The sequence below is a fragment of the Hoplias malabaricus genome, chromosome 3, assembly GCF_029633855.1.
Source record: "Hoplias malabaricus isolate fHopMal1 chromosome 3, fHopMal1.hap1, whole genome shotgun sequence".
Lineage (NCBI taxonomy): Eukaryota > Metazoa > Chordata > Actinopteri > Characiformes > Erythrinidae > Hoplias > Hoplias malabaricus.
The window spans coordinates 25659610-25683855 of NC_089802.1; the positions used below are offsets into that span (position 1 = coordinate 25659610).

Here is a 24246-nt window from a genome sequence, read left to right on the forward strand (position 1 = left end):
ATATGTTGTTCAGGGGTCCCAGATGGGCCGGCAGTCGATGCCGCGAAGTCGGCAGACCCCCGCAAACCGATTTTTGTTATGAACCATAACAAAAGGTATTTCCTGATTAGTTATAATCATCAAATATATCAGTCTGTGTGTAATTAATAAGTATAATATACAAGTTTAACTCTTTGAATGGAATTACTGAAATAAATCAACTTTTTCATGATATTCTAATTTTATGATCAGCACCTGTATATATTATATACAGTTTGTATATAGTAATATACAATATTACTATTCTGAAGGAGTCTGTCCTATTTTAAAAGCACTGCTCACACATTACATACATCACACAAAGGCCCTCTGACATCACACAGAAACAAACACACCTCAGAGACACATGTCACAAACACAAGCACCTATTACAAATAATCTGACACTGCACATACCTACTTGGCTCAATGTCTAAGAATTTTGTCATAGCCACAAATGTCAATACATCCTGTCCCGATCAATTCATAGTACAGGAGTTGTCAGATTTGACTTGACTGCCATATTAAGTTAATTAGTGCTTGAACCCGCAGATAGCCGCTAGCGGCTCTAGTTTGATTTATTATCCTTTTCTTCAAAGGAAGACAAAAATACTAGTGTGCTTACGTGTAAGTTGTATTGAGGAGAATTTGGACCAGCAACCTTTGACAGGCCTGATATCTCACTTCATAATTGCACTGAGGGTGAATACTTTGTTGTATTTGAGGCCAGGTGTGAATATGCTAATTATTTCCCAGCATCCCTGTGTTGTAGTTAATTGTAGCTCAGCAAAATTTGTTAGCGGTGAAAGACCGGCCATTTTGTTTCTGATCTGAACGGAGGCCATACAGGCCTGATATCTAACTTCATAAAAATCATGTTAATGGTGAATTTTCTATTGTGTTTGAGGCCAGAGGGGGATATGCCAATCATTTCCCAGCATCCCTGTGTTTTAGTTCATATACCATCCACCAGATTTCTTCTACTGACCTGTAGCTTGTTTTCTGTATGATTGTGTCCTCTGTTCAAAAAGGAGGTGTGAGCAAACACAGGCCCCATCAGTCAAGGTAAAATTGTTCACTGTCAGGTTTTGACTTAAAAACACGTTTTGCACTCATTCAAATGACTCTCATACTACATTGGAATCCTAATGGTTGCATGTGTTAACATAATATAATACATAATAATGTATAAGGTGATAAAAGGAGACATAAGAATTCTTCATGACATGTAGGAAGACCTACTGGACATAGTGGGAATATAGGAGACAGAGGATTCATAGAAATAGTGAGGACAATTCAGACATATTGTTGACATGGGGATGTGGGGTGATGAAAACAACTGTACCCTGGGGTACACTACCTGCACTTTACTGTACCCCAGGGTAGCATACCTGCACTGTACTGTACCCTAGGAGAACCCTACTGCACCATGTGTTACTCTAGGAGTTGCATAAATCACCTTAGATATAAACTTTTAAATATAAACTTTAAGTGAAGATATTTTCCTTAAGTGTTTACTTTAGTTTTAACACCATAACTTAAGTGTATTGGATGAAACCTCTCAGATATTTCACTTACCTGTGGGATTTACTGATTTACTACAGGGACTGAGGTTTTGTTGCAGTAAAGTTCCAGTTTCCATGACAACGACAATAACACTCTGTATTCTGCAGCTCTGTGAGTTAAATGTTAAAACAAAAAAACCTTCTCTCATCGCTCCAGAGAACACACATCTCCACAGACCTGTGCTTTGGGTGACTACAAACCTTTGAACACACAATACATATAGGGTTAAGAAGCTTATTTGCATAAACATAATGCATTTATGAACATCGATATGCAAGAAATAAAAGGCTCAGAACTCATTAACTTCAAACACTTTAATTTAGTTCTGAAAGAGAGCTGGAGACCCGGTTATGCATCGAGTTCTGTTCCAGCGTCTGATTTAATATCATCACTGTACAGAGTGAAACATCTGTACGTTTGAGCTGTGTCCCACAAAGTAGGATTTATTTACTTTAACAGACCAGATTTAACGTCAGGCCTTGGGCCACATTTTTCCACTAGATTTAAGAAAAAAATCCACTGTACAACTTCTGTTTCTGGAGATTTTACTAATTTTTATCCCATTTTCATTTAACGTTCCTCAAACGCCTTCACAACCAGAGGTCAGTCCCCACAAGATCAATGTCCCTCCTCTGAAATTCACCACGACACACAATCACTCCGTCACTTTAACACTACAACATTCAGCTACCTCATCTACAACTATGTTGGCACAGAGATGCTCCTCTCCACTTCAGTGTGCTTCTTTGGAAAAATTATAATTAAAAAAAATAATAACTTGTTCCTGTGGAGCACAGGACACTCACTGTAATCATTAATCATTCATTTTTAATTATGATCAAAATGTTCATACACAGATCAAATAAAAATAATAAAATGAAGAATATAAACATGCAGATATCTGCTGCTGCACTTGTACATCTGGCAGCATGGCAGGAGTTTGGAGGTGAGGATGTGTCCCGTGGTCTGGGGTTCCAGGAGGGCCTGGCGCTCTGAGGGTATAGAGACTCTAAGCCTGTTGCCCGTGGAAACAAGCACTTTGTAAAAAGGGATCTGTTGGTGTGTTCAAGGGGGTTTAAGGGTGTGTTCGGACCCTCAACCTGCTGATCTGGGTGCTCAGACACCCAGCCTGTTGCCGATGGTGAGGAGTACTTTGAGGACGGGCATGAAGGCAGAGATTTCACTGAAGTTGCTACTGCTAACAACCTGTGTGTGGCGCTCCAGTGCACCTTGATAATCCCTGCTCAGAACGCAGTGGCTGATTTCGTGAAGACCGGACAGGATGCTCGCTGAGAGCTGCATGGAAAACAGAGCAGGGCTTTTACAGATGTTCAGACACATCTGGTCAAAATAACATTGTCTAAAGGTTAATGATCACTTTCCAAAAGAGATATTTTCCTGTTCTACCTCTTTGTGGACTTTGTGGGCATTTGGTGACAGTTTGGGCTTTTGTTCTGATGAAGGAAAAAAACAATGCTCACCATCTGATCTCGGAGTTTATCGTACAAGCTGCTGATTCGCTTGGACGCATCATCCAGTTTCCGTTTTGTTTGCTGCAAAGAGGGATAAAACAATGAAGAGTAAGAATATGTGTGTCTGTGACAGAGAGAATGTGTTTGCGTGTGTGTGTGTACCGGGTCTGTAGCTGCAAGTTGACAGCGTTGTACTAAACTGTCAAAGGTGCTCTTGAGGACCATGTGTTCTGTTGGAATCTCCTTTGTTTCCACTCTCTCTGCAGGAAGCTGCTGGAAAATCTTAACACACACACTCATTTTACTATACGCACCTAAACAACTGATCAAAGTCTTGTAACAGCCAGCACCTCTCCACCCAGTTTGATTCAGATACTCACACCTCCCTCAGACTGAGAGGAAGAATCGCTGACAGGAACCAAGGCTCAAAAAGAAAACCTCCCCCATAACGAGGGGAAGAACATCAGCACTAATACTGAACTAAACTTAATCTTTGTGTGAATCGGGTCCTCATCACCTGTATATCCGGAATTTACTGAGGTTACAGTAAACACAACGTGTCTCACCTGAAGGCTGGGTTCCAGAAGGGCTCCAGGTGTGACCTGTGCTTGGTGCAAAGACACAGTGCTCTCTCTGGGTAAACTCATAACGGGGGCAGTGATGGGAGCAAGGGGAGTGTAATCTCCAGGAATCTAAACCACGACACAACAATGACAGAGTTAAAATATAAACAAATAACAATAACAAATGATAATAACAAAACTTTTTAGCGCTTTTCAGCAAAAATAACCACTGACAGGACCGTTAAAGTTTACAGGGAACTGACACTGGCCTGAAGACAATTTTAATATACTTCTGAAATTATTATTTTACCTTTTTACTTCTGGGACTGGCGCGAACAGCAGGGGGGTCATTCCACCCGTCACGAGCACCTACAACCGGAAACACACTCATCAGAGGCAACAACTTCTAGTACAATGTCTCAAAGGTCAAACTCCAGCAGCACATAACCTGTGGTTTAACATTCAGCCTCAGCCCAAACAGCACTCAGAGCATGGTGTTAGCACACTAACAACACTTCACTCGAACCCCTTTCACATATGCACAATCCCCCAGAACTGTTCCGGCGCAGTGTGTGTGTGAACATAAACACCTTTAACATTGCCCCAGACACTCCCCAGACTTTACCCTGCCCCTGGTGCACAGTCCAGGGTGGTGTCCAAGAGATCCCTGTGTGAACAGAGCCAGAAATGTTCAGGAGAATTGCACTTAATCTCCTACACGAGCTGCACAGGCTCCACCCTCCTGCCTGAACCACACTTCCACATATCCAGCTGTGAGAACACATCTGACACTGAACATCTCCAGCTGTGGCTGTGTGTGTGAAAAGACAACTTTGAAAACTCTCCAAAGTTAATTTTCCAGAGTTCATATGTGAAAATAGCTTGAGTGAATAGCAGCCAGTGGTGAGCGAACTCTGCTGCTAGCTTTTCCTCCAAAGCAAACACAAACACACATCCCTCCCTGTCACCTTGTTCCTCACTATGGGTGATGAGCCATGGGTAACAGCCTGCAAGTCAAAAAACACTGTAATTAATTGATTAATCAATTCATCATTTAATCCCATCAATAATTTATTAGTTACTCACAGCTTCTTAATAAAAACTAAAGTGTGCTTCTATAATTACTAGAGGACTAGAGCTACGAGGCGAGTCTTATTCCCCAGGAATCACTGTACTAACTTCCAGCTTCTCATTCATGTTCCATTCCAACTTAAAGCTGTGTTTTCACACAGGCAGCCTCTATGTAGAGTGAGGGTTCTGTATCAGTGGTGAGTGGCCTGTATGTGGGCTGAGAGGTCTGTATGTGGGGTGAGTGGCCTGTATGTGGGGTGAGTGGCCCAGGTTTGTCATCAGGTGAGTGTATTACCTGTTGGTGGTGGTGGAACAGATGAAATGTATGTTTTAGCCCCAGGGGCTCCGGGCACTCCCTGTGGGTAACCCATGCTCAGAGTCGGGTACACTGAGCCTCCAGAAGGAGGAGCAGTGCCAATAGTATGGTGGGCATTACCCTGTGGCCCAGATGACCCTGAGAACATGGGCACTGGACCACAAGGAAGAGAGCTGGGTGATAAAGGGGGCATGGAAGCAGAGGGCAGGAACCCAGGGGCAGGAGGAGTGGACATCATGGGTACAGGGCCAGGCATAGAACTGGAGGGTGGTGGCATAGGACCCAACAAGCTGGAGGGGGGAAAAACTACAGGGCCCCCTACTGGCTGAGAGGGTGAACAACCTGAGAGAGAGAGAGAGAGAGAGAGAGATTCAAATATGCAAAGATGGAAAACGCAAACGAGTTGCTGAAGTGAAGGTCGTAGAGGTCAATGTGCTCAGCCAAGCATCTCATTGACCAGTGGAGGAATTAACAGATTAAATACAGTAGGAACTGCGGGACAAACTGAGGGAGGAACTGCGGGACAATCTGAGGGAGGAAATGAAGAACTGGAATTAGGAACTGAGTTACAGTGTAATGGAGCCAGAAAAGAATGAGCTGATTGGATGGTACCTGAAGTTACAGCAGGGTACTGTGGGTAGGCAGGTCTGCAGGCGGGGTGGGGCACTCCAGGTGTGTGGGTGGTGGGTGGAGTCTGGGGTGTTAATACAGAGGGCATCACTGGCTGCCCTGCTTGGGGCATCTGAGAGGGCAGTGCAGGTGGAAACTTCCCCTAGGAAATAGCATTAAACATCACCAAAAGAGAACATCATTTACCTCACTACATCAGTGCTAATGAAATAACAAGCCAACCATCTCCCCCATTCTTCAGGAGCAGCCTATGCCCTGACGTATCTGCACCTCCCCTCTGATCTCTTCCCCTCCTTCCTGACATAGCTGCACCTCCCCTCTGCCCTGACATAGCTGCACCTCGCTTGTGTGATGATAATGGTCTTACCCTTGGCAATGCTGCCTGTGTGTTATCTGCAGTATTAACAGGGACAGGAGTAGTGCCACCTGCTGGAATTTTAGGGTGATGTAGATGAGCTGAACCCTGAGCAAAAAGCAAACGCTCTCTTAGCTTCTCAACATCAGCCTGAGAGAGAGAGAGAGAGAGAGAGGAGGGTTTTTTTTTTAGTTTTAACCAGACTTTATTCACTATTTGTTACAAAAAAGAAAACTCAGGAATTAAATTCAGTTCTTATTTTAACACGTCAGAGAATAATAAAACACCACCCTCTGTGGTGCACAGAGCCCCATCATAGTCCCACACATTCATAAAACTGTCCAAGTTCTTCATCGTCTTATAAAACAGAAAATCCACTTTGATTCTTGACTGCACCAACCCTTTAAAAATCCGACAGACATCACAATTTACACCAGAGTCCAATTTTTTCTTTCTGATAAAATAAAAAAATTAAACACTGTTTCTCTCAAAGAGCAAAAAGGACACTCAGAAGACACACTGGGGTTTAAAATGGACACAAATGCATTGACAGCAACAATAACGTGTAATATTCTCCACTGCAGATCCCCAGCTGACTTGGTCAATGGTGATTTATAGAACGCCCTCCAGGCAGGCTTCACGTCACTGGCAAGGCCAAAATGAGCCCACCAGGCAGGGCCTATCCACCTGGCCGGTCAGTTTGGTCTGGTTTAGCATTTTGACACACCCCTTGTACATCAAACGCGCAGAAAGACCTTAGACAAATCGCAGAACACACAAACCCCCAGAGTGGGCAGGGGGCTCCCAGAGTCAGGAGCTGAAAGTCTAGGGCTGTCCACAAAGGGATCCTCTGCTTCCTGACCTGTTTGATCACATGCCCATCTCCTGAACAGTCTCTTGTTATCCTTAGTGAGAGCCCGCTGAACCCTGCAGAGCATCTCTTACAGAGTCCAGGTTTTAAAAACGCTGATGTAAAAAAGAGGAAGTCCATAAAAAGACTAGAGGTTGCACTAAAAAAAATGCTCTCCTCCAGGCCCAGTCCATCAGCCTTGCGCAAAACAGCCTTTGCCATGTTCCTCCACGGGGCATGCGCAGGACCGTATAAAACTTTTTGTAAAAACTGGAGCCTAAAAGTGGCTCTTCTGCTCTCAAGATGTATAACACCCTGACCCCTCAACTCTAGATATGTATAGGACACTTTTCTTGACCCAGTGAAGTTTGTCCCAAATAAAATCAACAATAAGAGCTTGAATCCCTATTAAAAGGCCCTGTGGAAGCTCCAGGACGGCCAAACGATGCCAGAGGGATGACGCTATAAAGTTATTAACTACAAGAGTTCTTCCCCTAAAAGACATGTTTGGTAAAATCCATCGCCATTTAGTCTGTTCTGCATGGCCTGTAACACACCTTCCCAATTTTTCTTTACAGTATTTTGATTTCCTAAAAACACCCCCAAATATTTAAAACCTCCCTTGGACCAAACTAGTCCCTCTGGCAAAGCTGGCTCTCCACCCCCCATACCAATCCATACTTTTCTCCCAGTTCACCTTCGCAGAAGAGATAAGAGAAAAGTCCATAATAGTGTTGTTTAAAACAGTAATGTCTCCAGCTCCAGTGACTCCTACTACTATATCGTCTGCATATGCAGCTAAATAAAACCATAGGATGTCCTCAGCTATTTCAACTCCACTGAGGTTTCTCCTCAAATAGTGGAGCATTGGCTCAATGGCCAAAGAATACAGCATCCCCGACAATGAACATCCCTGTCTGACTCCCCTCTGCACTGTGAAAGGGGCACACAACCCACCATTGACCTTCAGTACACTCTCAATGTCCTTATAAATCACCTTAATCATGAGGTAAACCCTGGTGAAAAACCAAATGCATCAAAAGTATTCCACAAATATTGATGCTCCACTCTGTTAAATGCTTTTTCTTGGTCTAAGGAGAGGAGGGTGCCCCGATCCAGACACATCCAAAATGTCTCTAACAAGCGAAATATTATCAAAGATCGATCTGCCAAGGACGCAGTAAGCCTGATCCGTGTGTGTGACCTGCCCTATCACCTCTTTCAGGTGATTTGCCAGGACTTTAGAGAGGACCTTATAATCTACACACAACAAACTCACAGGCCTCCAGTTTTTAACTTCACTGAGGTCGCCTTTCTTGGGCAGTAAGTCGAGGACTGCTCTCCTGCAGCTCAATGGCAGCCATCCTCCAACCGGGTTGTCATTGAGCACAGCCAGCAACCCCCACCCCGACCATGTCCCAGAAAGACTTATAAAACTCAACTGGGAGGCCATCGATGCCCAGAGCCTTCCCTGTTGCCATGCTTTGCAACGCCACCTGCAGTTCTTGCATGATTATCACCCGCTCCAGCTCTTCATTTTGCTCAGGTGACACCTGCGGTAAGCCGTCATAGAATTGCTGTGATACTAAACCGTCCTCTCTATACTCACTGGAGTACAACTCTGAAAAAAAGCCCACAGCCCGCCTTCTGATCTCTACTGGGTCCGTCAGCTCTTGGCCGTCAGCAGAGCGGAGGCAGTGAAGGAACCTCCTCTGTCCATTCTTTTTCTCCAAACTGAAGAAAATCTTTGATGCCATCTCAGCAATGTGTTGAAAACGAGATCTGATCAATGCCCCCTGCGCTCTCACCCCGAGCAGATCTGCCAAAGATGTTCTTTTATTGTGAAGTGCCTGGATGTGGCCCTGTTCCCCATTGGACTCCACCAATTTTTGTAAAAACAATATCTCCTTTTCAAGCTCAGTGACAGAATGTTTGATGCTATTTGTGACATTGAGAGTGTACTGTTTACAAAACTGCTAGATCTACACTTTACCGATGTCCCACCACCGCTGCAGAGACTCAAACCTGTCTCTGTTCAAACTCCAATTGTCCCAAAATAAACTGAAACAAGTTTTAAAATGAAATTCATCCACAAGTGTTGTATTAAAATGCCAATACGCACTTTTAGATTTAACAGAATTCATGTAAACACTTCCAATCACCAGGGAATGATCAGTAAACCCAACAAGTAAAATACTGCAGTTTTTAAAAATCTGTGACTGGTGTTTAAAACAATAAAACCTATCTAATCTAGCTAGAGAAACAAACCCCTCCCGAGTGTGCCTATGTGTATTGTAGAACAGTTACATGTTTAGTTCGCCACACATCAGTCAGATCACGTCTCTCAATCAAATAATTTAAAATGCATCTGGAAGCATGATCAGGTTCTATATGGTTCCTGTCTAAACCCGAGGAAGAGCAGTTAAAATCACCCCCTACTACCAGGTAATGATCAGTGTCACACTTCGCTACTGTTTCTGAGAGCTTTGCCAGAAAATCACACCTCTCCCTCCGCAGCACAGGCGCATAAACACACACTAACACCAGATGAACTTTTTCAAAATTACCTGTTATTTTTAAAAGCCGTCCCTCCACCACTTTCTCGTAATCATAAGACTGCGGTAAAAAACTCTTAGAGCACAGCTACTCCAGCAGTGGTGGAACCCCCATGTCCCATCACCACCGTGGCCCCCAGTCCGTGCCAGTCTGCTTCATTCCGCCTGTCGCTGTGTGTCTCCTGTATCATAGCAACGTCCACCCGTTTAACCCTCAGCAGCTCGAACAGCGCCACTCTTTTCCTCACATCCCTCACCCCGTTCAGATTCAGCGTCGAGATTTTAATGTCACACATCTCTAAAAGAATAGCGGCTAACAAACACTTCAGTGTGAGAGCCACAAGACAGATCTTAGTTCTTAGCGTCATCATCGCGTTCCAGCTGTGTACGGACTTTTAACACTAACTTCTTGAGCCAATGTATCTCGGGCATCCTCTATCACCCCCTCCCCTTCATTTCTCATAAAACCCTTCACTGACTTAAAAAACAGCTCCAGATTCGGAAAATAGTCCTCAACCTTGACGTTCCTTTTACCTTCAGTATCATCGAGAAACCTGCGCACCTGCTCCACGCTGTTCACACCCACTTTACCCACCTTCTTCTCGGTGAGAGAGGAGTCCGAGGACTCGCACACTTATTCCAACGCAAAATTCTCCGACTCCGTCCCCGCCGCCTGTGACGGAGATGGAGACACTGAGGGTTTAGTTGCCTTAGACTTTTTGGCGCGCCGGTTAGACTTGTTTGCCGGCCTCTTAAAGACAGATTCCTTCCCCTTCACTTCCACACTCAGCACCTGTTCACCCACCTCCATTTCAGTCACCTGCTCTGCCCCTACATCCCCCTGCTCCTCAGTCACATCCTGACTGTCCGTCTGCTCCTGATCCTCATTTCCTTCCCCCTCACATCCACTGTGTCTTTCTCCATCATTCCCCCGGAGCCCGTCCGCCCCGCCGAGGCCTCTGGCTGATTCCCGCCGGCGGGAGCTGTTTCGGCATGACTCGGTACGGGCTGAGGCTCTGCGGCCTTATTCGGACATGATCTCACCAGATGTCCCTCTAATCGACATCCAAAACACGTCATTGTTGCAGTTGTGGCAAAAACAACATAAAGTTGTCAATCATAAACTTCAACGCTAAATTTAAATCCTCATCATTATTCTTTAACAGCATAAAGACCCTCCTCCTGAACGAGACGCCATGCTGCAGAAATGGAGATTTACAGCCTAAAGGGATTTTATGAATGATAGAGAAAATCTGTCCGTGTCTGGAGAGCTCGCGCAGTAACATCTCGTCTTTAATAAATGGGGGGACGTTGCTGAGGATAACTTTCCTCGCTTGATTAACGAGGGGGAATACCGCAATGTGTGCGTCTTTCAGAACAATGCCCGTTTCTACCAGCGCGTTCACCTTCTCTACCTCATCCAAAAAAGAACGATGGCCCCATTCATTCTGGAGGCCGACTGAATGGCGTCATATCCCACCACCGCTAAACTACACTCCTCCACCGAGCACTCCACTCCGACCGGCGGGCAAGTTAGTCGTTCTAAGCCCATCCACCCCATACCCCCCACTACCCCCGGCCGAGGCTTAGAGAAAAAAAACCCTTACCCCGTTGCCTCTAAAATCCCCCCCTCTGTGCCCAAACAATAAAAAGCACGCTAAAGACAAAACAAAACAAAAAAAAAACAAAAAAAAAAACAATGAAAACAGAATTGGAAAGCGAAAAAAATCAGTCGCTCTCACAAACCGCACTCCGCTGACTCGGACGCTCACGCATGCGCAGAGAGAGAGAGACTGAGAATCAGTGCTCTTTTTATAGAGCGTGTTAAAGAGTGTGTGTATATATATATATATATATAAATGTGCGTGTGTGTACCTGTTGTGAATGTGGGGGTAAGTAGCTCAGAGCGGTCTCCAGGCTCCCCTGGTTTGCGAGGAGGTTTGCATAGTGGATGAGCTTCTCCTCTAGGACCGAACTCTGAACCGTTACCTCACTGTTCCTCAGACGCTCGATAGATTTCCTCAGCACAATCACCTTCTCCACCAGGTCCTGCAGAACCAGCAGAACCCTTTAGAAATCCTTTTCTACACACACTCTGCTCACACTTACTTCTGTGTGTGTGTATATACCTCCAGTGTGATGGGTGTAGTACACTCTCTATGAGAACTCCAGCACTCCACCAGTCGGCGGATGTTCCCAGAGCAGATGAAGCAGAGACAGGCCTGAAGACAGCGCTTATCAGTTCCACCTGCTTCTAATCTAGAACCCAGTATATCTACACATACACACACACACACACACACACACACACACACACACACAAACAAACGACTAACTGAACTGACCGTCCTAAAGAGAGGAGCAGAATTGTTGGACCACTGGCAGTGCTTTTCGACTAAAAGAACTCTTGAAGTTTCAAGGTTCTTGAACTGGTTCTGTATGGGTTTAAAAGAATCTTGGTGCTTTTTTCGCTGGAAACCGAGGATACATCACTGAACACGTTATCAGCAGAGGGCAGTGTTAGGGATAAACATAAGTCAGAAGACGGCAGAGTGTACAGATGACCTACGAGTGTTTGTGCTGTCGTTACAGATGTTTGTTTGTAAACATGGACCAACCTTTGGCGATAAGAAGATGTACAAGACTACAAAGTACACTTTTCGTGGGTGTCGCCATTGCTCCTTGCTCCTGTAACTAGTTTCCACTGCAAACAATCTTTTTGGGTTCTGGGACCTATTGTTGTTAGTTCATATGCGCAGAACGGTTCTAAATTATGTTCACAAACCAGATTGGAGCCTGTTCAACATTGGTGGAAAAGTGCTCTGAGTCAACAGCTGTAACTATAAGGACTCTGTGGGAATCAGGTCGTACCACAGAGTTCGGCGAACTCCTCAGGGTTAGCATACGTCAGCAGTGCAGCTAACGCCTCCTTCCAGTTCTCCAAGTCACATTCCTCAACAATGTTCCTCCAGTTCTGTGTCACCACCGAAGAAATCAGCTACAAACAAACAGCATTATTAAACAGGTCATTACTAACAAACAACGTCATAAACGGGTTATTACACAAACAAACAGCATTACAAACAGGTCATTGCACAAAGTGTGTGACATAAAATTGGGACTCTGTGGGTGTGCTGGTGTGTAAACTCGGGCAGTGTGTGATGTACCATAGAGACTCTGTGGGTGTGTTTGTTTAGGTATCTCTGCTGTGTTTTTTTCAGGAGTTCCTCTCCTCCACTGACGGACAGAAGAATGGCCTCAGCATAGCGTCCATCATTAAGGCACAGTTCCACCGCTCCCTCGAAATCCCCCACCAGCAGAGCTCGACTAATTAGCCCGTCCGTGTCTACACTCAGGGAGAACAGAGAAAGTAATTAGGAGCCGGTGCTGTGGGGCATCTTAGGGGCTGGGGGTGGAGGGCTTGGATGTGGGGTGTTGACACTGGAGGCTGTGTGTTTACCTGCTGACACTGGGATGTGGAAAGGCGTTTTCTCCTTTGGGATCTCACTGAAGATAGCAGTAGGGGGTGCTGCAGATACATTTTCTTCATCTGCCCTCTGTACAATACACAAACACACACACAAACAATACAATCCTATACAGTTTTCATTCTGTAGTGTGTCATGCCCATATAAGGACGTGTGTGTGGCTGGATTTCTTTGAAATTATAGAAATGAATAGTGTTTTCTGCCACTGGGTCCTGTGTGAAACAACATGCTTCTGAACCAGATCAGCTTTTTGAATGCCAGTGGATCCTCTGGGGCATGAAGTTATGCAGCAGTCAGAATTTGCAGGTTTTGTGAATACTGTGACTGACTGTTTCTTGACAGAGGCAGGAATTGCATCTAAACAGGAAACGCTCTTAAATGTTTCTATCAGTGACCACAGCAGAGTTGAAACTCACCTGAGCAGAGAGAGTCTGCATTTTTTCAGCAAGATCATTGACGTCCAGCATGTGTCCATTCAGCTGTAGTTTTTTCCCCAAACACAAGGAGATCTGTCACACGTAAACACAAGTACAGCTCCAGACTAACAATAAACAAGAAAATAAAATCAGAACTGTGTTTGATGTGCATCTACCTGAACTCTCAAACTCCTGAACACTGACAGAACACACAACAGACAGACCCTGCGCTCCCGGGTCTCAGCTCTCAATCATTCACATCAATTCAAGTCTAACTCAATCAAACCCTTTGTTCAGGCACATGGCGGAAAGCTTAGAGCACAGCTCCTACCTTCTTCTCCAGGTCATCTTTACTAAAGCCCAAGAGTCGCAAGAACTTCACACGAGCCTCATCCTCAAAGTTCACCTGAGAAGAGGAGAGAGAGAGAGAGAGTGAGACAGACAAAGACTTAGACTTTCAAACCCCTTTATTACAAAACATTAACTAAAAGGCTTATTCAAAAATTAATCATAAACAAAGCCATGCCAAAAAATAGCCTGTGTCTTATATGTTTAATACAAAAGTGTCCTGTCCATCAGACATATCCCCAATAACCCCACAAATCAAAGAAAGAGTCTAGATTATCAGTGAGTTTATAAAAGGTGTGTTCCAGTGTGAGTCTCTGTCAAACAAACCCCTTCGCCATTAAAACAGGCTCAGTTCCCACACACCCCCTGATTCTGTTTTTCCTACTGCACCAGATCGCCAGCTTCACTGCAGCAAACAGGAAGTTTAGAAGGACAACTTTCTCCTTCTTTAGAACAGTGTATTTATGTCAATAAATAAACAGACTTAAATAAAAAAAAACCTTAATTTTAAGCCCCAGTTTTTGTCTTTGTTTAAGACTTGGCCTAGACGAGGACACTGAAGAAAAAGAAACCCACAAAAGGGACAGCCTTCCTGGACTAAAGGATCAAGCCGTGCCACATGTTTGTTTGTAGTTAAGATCCCGTGTACAATCCTCCACTTCATGTCTCCCATTCTTTTTTAACTACTTTTTTTGTACAGGGCCTGCCAGCTACCTGTCGAGGAAGAGTCTGAACCCAAAACCTCAGTCCATTTAATTTCCTGTAAGTCTTTCAGAGTCTGGAGGTGTGACGATGGTGTGTCAGAGGTGTGACGATGATGTGTCAGAGGTGTGAAGGAGGGTCGTGGCAGTGGTGATATTGAGCCATGTGCTGAACCCTGATGATCAGGTCTAATTACCAGAAGGAACCTCCAAATGTCCTGCTCTGCCTCAGAGGGGGCGCTAGAGATCTGGCTGTGGCAGTAGCTAATGAAGGAACCAGACTGCAGTGTGGCCTGGAGCTCACGGGAACGCTGCAGGAAATCCACCTCTGTGATCACCTGACTGACATAAACCTGCCGGGGGGGTGGGGTGGAGGTGGGCTGCTGACCACTTTTTGGGTTATGGAAGGTCACCAACTTCCCTCCAAACTGAGGAAAAGAGAGAAAGAGAGAGAGAAAGAGAGAGAGAGAGAGAAGCATGAACAGAAAACGATAAACTTCTGATTCATTCAATTCCAGAAAGATTACACCCTTCAGCCATAATATTAAAGTCACCTCCTCATCCACACTCTCAGATCAGAGCAGGTATGATCTGGGTGCTGGATCACTCTCACCACTGCAGTTACAGTCTGGTGTGTGTGTGTGAGTGTGTGTGAGAGAGAGAGAGAGAGAGAGAGAGATAGAGAGAAAGAAAGACTGTTGTACGTACGCTGAAGGAGGCTCCAATTGGACGGCGCTCCCATCTGGGTGGGCTGCTGAGTGGGAGGATAATGGTGGGTGTGGCTGCAGGCTGAGAAGCCTGCAGAGGAGGCAGGACCTGACCGGTTCCAAACGGGTCACTGGGGTCAAACGCTGCTGAGACCTAACAAACACAATACACAGACACACACACACACAAACAGAGAAAAAATTACCCAGCATGCATTTCACCAGGGAGAAACTCATGCTGTGTTTGAAATGGCTCCCTATGCACTATTCCTTATGTTACTCACAATAGAGTACTATTACAGGGAGCTGAATTTAAGAGGGTAGTGAATGATTTCAGACAACAACTCATGCAGGTTTTAACCAACAGCGCAATGGATAATGTGTATCAGCTATCCACTAATGTACATGAGTTGTATACTGCTTTTTGCTATGTACACTGGGACTGTTCAAGTGCGCTAAAACTGTCCATTATGTTTCGAATACTAATACAAAATAAATGAACCCCAAAAATAGTGCACCCTACGGTGACCAGGGCACCGTTTCTGACACAGCGTGGGTTAAACATGGTCATGTTACCTTTTCTAAGGAGCTGTACTGTTGAGTCTCCAGGGCTCCACCCATCACGCTGTAAACACTAATGTGTCCGTCAAATGACGCAGCCGAAAGGAGGGCGGGATTTCTGGGGCACCACTGAACATCAAAACACCACTGATTGGCAGTCGGCAGCTCATAGGTCACCTGACAATGACATCAGCAAACATCAGCACAGGCTGACATCAGCACAGAGACATGCTAGCACAGGCTTCCAGTATCCATAGTTTCAGGTGCTGCACATCTCGTATCTTCACAGCATAGACAATTGCCTTCAGATGACCCCAAAGATAAAAGTCTAAGAGGATCAGATCGAGAGACCTTGAGGCCATTCAACTGGCCCATGACAACCAATCCACTTTCCAGGAAAGGAATGCTCGTACCTGACACCCATAATGTGGTGGTGCACCATCTTGCTGGAAAAACTCAGGGAACGTGCCAGCTTCAGTGCATAAAGAGGAAAACAAATTATCATGTAGCAATTTCACATATCCAGTTGCCTTGAGGTTTCTATTGATGAAGAATGGCCCCACCATCTTTTTACCCCATATAACACAGCATACCAGTAAGTTGTGCAGCACCTGAAACTATGGATACTGGAAGCCTGTGCTAGCATTTGTCCTGCGGTGTTGATATCAGTGTGTGAAGAGTGGGAGAAGAGGGTTGCATTGACAATCCAACACAATGGGCAGCACTTTGAACACATTTTATAAGTGGTCAGAAACTTGTAAATAACATAATAAAGTTATGTTAAAACCAAGCACACTAGTGTTTTTCTTGTGAAATTCCCAATAAGTTCGATGTCACCTGACCCTCTTCCCACTGAAAAAACAAAAGTTGGATCCCAAATGGCCGACATCAAAATTGCCGCCACGGTCACCACCCATCTTGAAAAGTTTCCCCCCTCCCATATACTAATGTACCACAAACAGGAAGTTAATATCACCAACCATACCCATTTTATTAAGGTGTATCCATATAAATGGCCCACCCTGTACTTCCACCACTATACTAACTAATACCCCTACTACACTAACTACTTCCCCCACTATACTAACTTACACCCAAACTACACTCCTTCCCCCACTATACTAACTACTACCTCTAGTACACTAAGTACTACCCTCACTATACTATTACTCAACTACACTACTACCCGCAACTATACTAAATACTACCCCACTACACTAACTACTACACTATTACCTCCAACTACACTAACTGCTACCCCTACTACATTAATTACTACCCCTACTATACTAACTACTACCCACACTACACTAACTACACACATTACAATTACTACCACCCCACTACACTACTATCCCTACTACACTAAGTACTACCCTCACTATACTATTACTCAACTACACTACTACCCCAACTACACTAAATACTACCCCACTACACTAACTACTACACTATTACCTCCAACTACACTAACTGCTACCCCTACTACATTAATTACTACCCCTACTATACTAACTACTACCCCCAACTATACTAACTACCCCAGTACACTACTATCCCTACTACACACCAGGACACATCTACATCACTACATTAACTAGTAGCTCCCACTAAACTAACTACCTCTCCCACTAAACTAACTACCCCACTACAACATTAACTGCGCCATTACACCTTCTAAACCCACTACCACAGCTACTCCAACTGAAACCACAACTGTAAATTATAATAACATTAATAATAATATTATTAATAATAACTGACCTGAGCAGTGTTTGGGTTCCAGCAGAGAATGCGGTTGTCTTTAGCGCTGCTCAGGAGCAGATCTGGATCAGCCTGACTCCAAGACACAGACAAAATTCCCCTGAAAAACACACACACACACACACACAATCTCAGTATGCACAACATTAGATAATCACACACCCCGACAAAGCTATAATTGTTAGCACTGCAGTACGACCCTAGCCCTGAATCAGAGTGCTGACACATCTCTAACTGTGTAAGGTGTAATTTAATGTCACAGGTGCAGTCGGTACCGGGTGTGGTTCTCCAAGACTCTCAGAGGCGATGTAGCGAAACGTAAATCCCACATTTGAATCACAGGCAGACGATCGTCCTCCGACGCTAGGATCATCTGTGTCGCAACTTCAGGATTCCACCTCATTCCCGAACAGTGCATCTACATGGAATACATCATTAACATGCAGCATATAATAACAATTCTATTCATTTTATTCATTCCTTTCACTGCATCCAATGGCAGAGTACAAGATTACAGGAAAGTTTACAGTATCAAAATATCAGTATCACAATCAACAAAAGATGAAAGAGAAGAAAAACAAGTCTAGATGAAAGGAATATAAAAAAGGTTTTAGAATTGAGTTTAGAAAAAGCAGTCTGGAAAAGGCAGAGGAGCACTTAAGCCCACGAGCAGACAGCAAGATGCCTTACTCTAACCATGACCTAGTGACTGTAAACCAGGGAACCCTCAGAAGCTTGAACTAGGGTTGGGTGGTATACACAATTTTCATACCGTCTCAAAATATTACCACAGTATACAATATTATTGTGGCGTGGGGGTACACTGTCGGGCTGCATGAGCTTCATAAGCCCAGTTTATACTTCTGTGTCAAACCATACCATGCACACCATCACCACCAGACAAAAAAGTGGGGCTTAGGAGGAAAAGATTTGGATACCTCTGGTGTAGAGGGAGATGTTTGAGATTCAGACCCTAGTGGTGTGGAGTGTGATTGCAGAGCAACGCAGAAGTAAACACTCACAAAAGAGTAGGGCTCTTGAATAGCCTACAGCGTCAAGTCAGTGGCTTTATCTGTGAGTGTGCGTCACCACGTGATTTAAAAAAAAAAGAAAAAACATTTCTGAGAGAGCAGGTTTCAGTGACTGGTGCTGGCACTTGTGCTTTAGGACACCACAGCAGATGATATTTCAGTGAACTGAGGCTCAAATCACACACATTTAGAGATAAAGCTGGGCTTGTGTTTTATCCCCCACCCTTTTTCAGAGTGTGACATCAGCAGTCAGTGAGCTCCCACAGCACCCCCTCCCTGTGGCTCACTTAAATGCACATGAATGAAGCCTCTGGCCTTATATTTAAAGTTTAAAATTTTAATTTTACACCACACACACACACACATATCATAAATACCTCTGTCATTTTGAGATACCGTGGTATACGATATTACCGTTACACTGCCCAACCCTAGCCTTAACCCCAAAAAATTTCCAGAGCAAGAATTTTGAGATATTTTACTGACAGTGTGTGTGTGTGTGTGTGTGTGTGTGTGTGTGTGTGTGTGTGTGTGTATTCACCCGGTTGCTGTGGTCACTGATTTTAATAATTGGTTCATTTTTCCTCAGATCCCACACCACTGCTCGGCCGCTGGGACTCGCAGACGCTAAGATGTGCTGCACCTGTTTATTCCATGCTACAACACACACATCCTCCACCGGCTGCACACACACACACCCTTATTATAGTCAAAATGTAATAATGACACATTCTCTACAGAGAACACATAATAACACATATAACACTTAACTAAGGTTCAAGACAACCGATCAGAGCAGCATTGCTTTCAATTGACCAGCTCCTTTAACTACAGCAGTGAAGCATGTGGTCTAGTCAAGGGCATAAACTTGGGTAGAGTCTGTACCCAAGACCTGAGACACGTCTCTATACCAATCCAGCGACTACTGAATTGTCCCTCGTAATCATTTTGGTCAAAATTACAATACATAGATCTGTCAGTGTCTGGTCAATGTAATTGTTTAAACAGTTAAGATCTCTTTCGCTAGTCTCCTGTTAACAGGACTGGTTTTGAGAGGCTCTGGCTGTAATGAGACAAAGCGCTGTAAAAGCGCAGCTGCGTGACAGACATATCAAGTCTTTTATTGATTAAGGGATGGTGCCCTCAGCTGCGATTGTGTTTTAGGGGCCACTTGAATCCAGCTCTTTTGGAGATTCAATATCTGTCTTTTCAGCGAGATGTTTTCCCTGTGTGCTCACACACGCGTACCATAAATCTCAGTGTAGATGCACAAGCGGAACAAACTGCAGTGTCGTACTCCACAGTGACTTTACATTTTCAATTTTAACTTTTATCTCAGAATAAAAATATCTTTAATGTAGTTATGACTTCATGACATGGCATTTAGTGTTTTGTTTTTTTCCTAGATATTTTCTTCTCTGGCTGCAGTCAGGCCCCTGAAAGTGTGAAAACCTGTGAGCTGGCCCTTTAATTAAAAAGTTTGAGGACCCTTAGGTAAAAGTTAAAGTTTTACTCTGTGAGTTGATAACATAAGCCCAAAGCTGAAGTTAGTTTAACAGGAAAATCCCTTACTCTTTATCTAGTTCGATAGTGTATAAATTAGGGTTAAATTACTTGGCTAAACTGGGAAACAACTGTTAACAGGAACTTTGTGTTTCCTGTGTGAAATGGAAGAATGATTCATAGAAATCAGTTTTTATTCAGATCTCTGTAACATCTAACAGAATAGAGTCAGAGAACCCCATTAGAACCATTAGAACCCACATCCACTACAGTTGATCTGGAGAGGAAAACTTGAGGGTTAATAGCAACCCCAACACACACACACACACACACACACACGCCTCACACACCCTTCACTTTACTGTACATCACTGACACACACACCCCCGCAGGTCTTACCTCATTCAGCTGGAAACAGAATAGAAGTTATTAACGACACTGTTTTTACTGCACAAAGTGAACTAGAATTAACACTAATGAAAAATACAACAATAAACACAAATACCATCAAATTAAATCATCAACAAAATGTCTCCTACCTGTGACTTCATGCCTGGTGTCATTGGATTACTGAAATTATTCAAATCCCAAATATAAATCTCAGAGTCATTGGCTCCAGACGCCAGGAGATTATTCTGAAACAGCAACAACCGCAATCAGACGTGGATCAGCTTCCTGTTCAGTGTTGAGTCTGGGGACATTTTTGTGTGTTTTGTTGTGCTGTGTGTTTGGTTCAGAACCTAAACTCCCTATTCGTTCAGTATGCAGGTTGCCTAGGGCCCCACAAATGAATGATACTGATAATTTTCTAATGTCTAATACTGGTTTCCCCAAAGACACCACTCTGAAAGTTCCTTACTATTCCGTTCCACCATAAAAAGTAGTTATTCTAAGTTCTAATTATTGCTGGTTCCTTGTGTGGTTTGATTTTTCTGTTTCAACTTAAATAAGGAAGGAGTTAAATTCACATGTGTTTTTTTTTTTTTTTTTAAGAGTTTTGCACATTTTACCTGGAAGTTGTTGTAATCGAGGGCCCGGACGGCTCCGCTGTGTTTGGCTGACTGCCCCACGATGACACCGTCACTGCCGGAGAGCATGGACTCGGGATTGTACACTGTCACAGAACCGTTCTCTCCTCCACCAATCAGACGCCCAGAGGAACCATCCAATCCCAAACCGAAAGTCACCCAGATCAGACTGTGGAACCTGCTACAACACAAAGCTGTCACTAACACAAACATACACCTACACACTGTACACGCTCATTAAACATCGCTCGGATCAGATGGTGTTGGAACGTGTTGAAGATAAAAAACAGGCCAATGATGGAAACCCTGAACTGAATAAGCGGTTACAGATAATGAATGAATGAATGAATGAATGAATGAATGAATGATGGAGTGACTCTGATCTACAGCCATAAACCAGCAATGTGCTGAGCGAGTGTTAGATTTATTCCACAGAGTTTCTCTTACTTGCAAAGCCCCCACCAACACTGCATTATATAATGTGTGTATGTTTTGCAGGTTAAATTTCAGCTTGAGATGGGGTTACAGGGGTCAGAGCTGTTGGAGTTTGTGTGTGTGTGTGTGGGTCAATTTGTATGCCACCTATGGTCAGTGGAGAGTGACCCTCTGAGCTTCATTTCCATCGAAGGGTCACTGAAGTCAATCTCAAAGATTTCCAATGCAGCTGCCGTGTTAAAGGAGGCATCCAGCTGCTGAGCAGAGGTTCCTGAACACACACACACACACACACACACACACACACACACACACACACACACACACACAGTATAACTGCTTAATGTTCAGAATGTTCATTCATGTCATGTTGCTTTTTGAACTATGTTTTGGCAATATTGTATCTAAATAAAGAAAGTGAATTGTAAGAAGACAGACAAAGTACCTAAGGCCAGGTAAGCAGGATGCTGTGCAGCAGGACTCCAGGCCTGAGTGGCCGTCCTCAGGATCTCTTTCACCCTCATCTTCCTCCAGGAAAGATCACCAGAACCTAATAGAAAAAAGGGAGAAAACAAAATCACCAGATCCCTCAGAGTAACTGATGTTTCTTCTCATTATACACATTAACTACACACTGATGAAAACTAAACCTCAAACATAGTATTTCAAACAAGTATTTCCCCTGTTCTCATTATTATTTATACAGAGATTTAATAAGAGGGCTATGGGCAGCTGAATCTCCATCCTGTTACATACATGTACATGTTAATTTGTACACTACTGTGTGAGACTGTATCTGAGGTAGATATTATAACACTACTTTGTGAGACTGTATCTGAGGGAGAACAGAGGTATTTGTAATTCAATTGAATAAGTCCTCAGGTTAACATTAATGACATTAATCTTGGTTCCGGCTTAATAAGTGTCTAAGATAATGCTGAATTTCTGAGCGATAATAAAGTGTAGTCTTCTGTTGTGACTTCTTTATTAAATCTGTGTCATCACTGTTTATTTGACATCACTGTTTATTTGACCTACAAAAACTGTAATGACACCAATAGTTCTGAGTAGTTTTCTCATTTAAAAAATATAGTAATTCGCAATAAAAAACAGCCACTTTTCTACATTAAAGCAGCTCAGGCTTGGCTAGGCTATGCTAACCTCTAAGGCCTCTGCCACTTTTGTTTCTCGCCCGTTTTCTATCAGGCCCCGCCCTTGCTACGCTCTGATTGGCTGTAGGTCCTGGCTAAAGCCTAATCACGGAGATGCAAACCTCATCGAAAGCCAATTAGAGCGCAGAAGGTGGAGATTACCTGAAAACGGGTGGAGGATAAACCCTTCCCTCAGATAACAGACGCTGAAATAACGCGGAGGAAAGCACAGGTTCTCCTCTTAAACACAGCGAAATAAATCAGTTTAAAGAGATTCCAATTCTCTTCAATATTCATTTCCAAACTTTATACTTTATTATTATTGTCTGTACTCACAGCTCGCTGTTCACCCACACTCAGCGCTCTGACAGGACTCACCGCCGGGAACGCTGGGAAATGTATGCGTTTGAGACTTCTGGGAAACGTAGTAGAAATGAAGGGTAATAAGTCATCCAATTCTGCTGGAAATCAAAAATGAACCTGACTAGTAATATCCAATATATGTGGTCGGGATGTACCAGAGATTCTGTACCAAACCCTTTTAAACATGATCGCTTCCATGTGAGGGACCTGCTCTGTGGAGCATAAACTGGCACATTCAGGGATGACACAAGCAGATTGATTCATAATCTCGTGTGAGTTTACAGACAGTGGTGGACAAAGTACACAAACCATGTACTTGAGAAAAGTACAGATGTTCAAGGTAAAATATGACTCCAGTGACAGTAGAAGTCCTCGTTGAAGTCTTTCCACTTGAGTAAAAGTACAAAAGAATTTACCTTCAAATGTACCCAAGTATCGAAACTAAAAGTCCCATGATGTATTATGGCTCTAATGGCCTATTATCAGTTTTGGAACAAGACTCATTCTTAACACTGTAAGTGAAGAGACTCTAGTGTCACTCTTGTATCCCAGTCTACAGCTACAGTTTTGTTTTCAGCTTTTTTGCCTAATACTCGTTTTTTCTTTTGGACTTGTTTATCTCTCTGTACTGATTTTTGGGTTTTTGGAATGTTTCTTCTGGTTTTTATTTATTTATTTTAACCTTTAATTTAATCAGGCAAGTCATTAAGAACATATTATTTTTGAGGAAAGAAGGGTCGCTTCACTCGCTATTGTATTTATTAATTCTCCAACTGACTCTCACTGAGTGATTAGTGACATCTACAGATCCATTAACCACACAGATCAAACTAAATCACACTATTTATGAACGAATGGCAGTTGATGACTGATGACTCAAATACTAAACCATACAAATCTTTTTGTTAATTCATAATGCTTCTAGGAACTGAAAGTGATTACTCAGAGTTTCAAATTCGCACAACTTTTGATAAAAACAAAGCCTGTCTTTTGTATTGTTGATTTTAGGTGGAGGAACATTTTCATGTTTTAGTGCGGGAAATGGGTTGGAGAGCTGTGCAGAGCAGGGAGATTTTTTCAGACACATTACGCCTTTATTCACACACAAAAAAAAAAGGCATATTTGCATAATATAGTGGAGTATAAAGTTAGATATTTGATTTGATTTGAAATGTGGTTAAATTAAAATATCACCCAAATTTTAAATACTTCAGTAAAGTACATTCATTCATTTTCTGTAACCCTTATCCAGTTCAGGGTGGCAGTGGGTCCGGAGCACACCCTTGGGTGCAAGGCAGGAACACCACCTGTAGGGGGCTCCAGTCCTTCTCTCTCACACACACACACACACACTG

The 24246-nt window shown here is 43.5% G+C and overlaps 1 protein-coding gene across 5 annotated transcripts; it reads right to left on the reverse strand.

Annotated features, from left to right (window-relative positions):
- Positions 1–1899: 1899 nt before the first annotated feature.
- sec31b (SEC31 homolog B, COPII coat complex component) lies at positions 1900–22934 on the reverse strand. 5 transcript variants are annotated; one of them, XM_066663260.1, is made up of 27 exons: positions 22865–22934; positions 21823–21927; positions 21525–21648; positions 20925–21120; positions 20454–20549; positions 18953–19093; positions 17656–17798; positions 17381–17480; positions 15632–15793; positions 15057–15209; positions 14546–14776; positions 13631–13705; positions 13300–13392; positions 12856–12952; positions 12563–12741; positions 12267–12393; positions 11525–11670; positions 11271–11444; positions 6003–6140; positions 5618–5777; positions 4985–5347; positions 4587–4625; positions 3929–3987; positions 3622–3747; positions 3218–3337; positions 3065–3136; positions 1900–2879 (listed from the first exon to the last, which is right to left on the reverse strand). In XM_066663260.1, the coding sequence occupies exons 2-27, from the start codon at positions 21899–21901 to the stop codon at positions 2700–2702; spliced, it is 3573 nt and encodes a 1190-aa protein (XP_066519357.1). In that variant the 5' UTR covers positions 21902–21927; positions 22865–22934; the 3' UTR covers positions 1900–2699. The 5 variants fall into 5 exon arrangements, with proteins under 5 accessions (XP_066519357.1, XP_066519354.1, XP_066519360.1 ...); XM_066663257.1 differs by having other exon boundaries at positions 20925–21123; XM_066663263.1 differs by lacking the exon at positions 4587–4625.
- Positions 22935–24246: the final 1312 nt, after the last annotated feature.

Excerpts from the sequence above, each read along its gene's own strand:
- sec31b (XM_066663257.1), bottom strand. The coding sequence starts at position 21,901 with ATGAGGGTGAAAGAGATCCTGAGGACGGCCACTCAGGCCTGGAGTCCT. Across the intron at positions 15,210-15,631 it reads AGTACAGCTCCTTAGAAAAG|GTCTCAGCAGCGTTTGACCC; the intron begins GTAACATGACCA and ends TGTGTTTGTTAG. Across the intron at positions 2,880-3,064 it reads ATAAACTCCGAGATCAGATG|CTCTCAGCGAGCATCCTGTC; the intron begins GTGAGCATTGTT and ends TTTTCCATGCAG.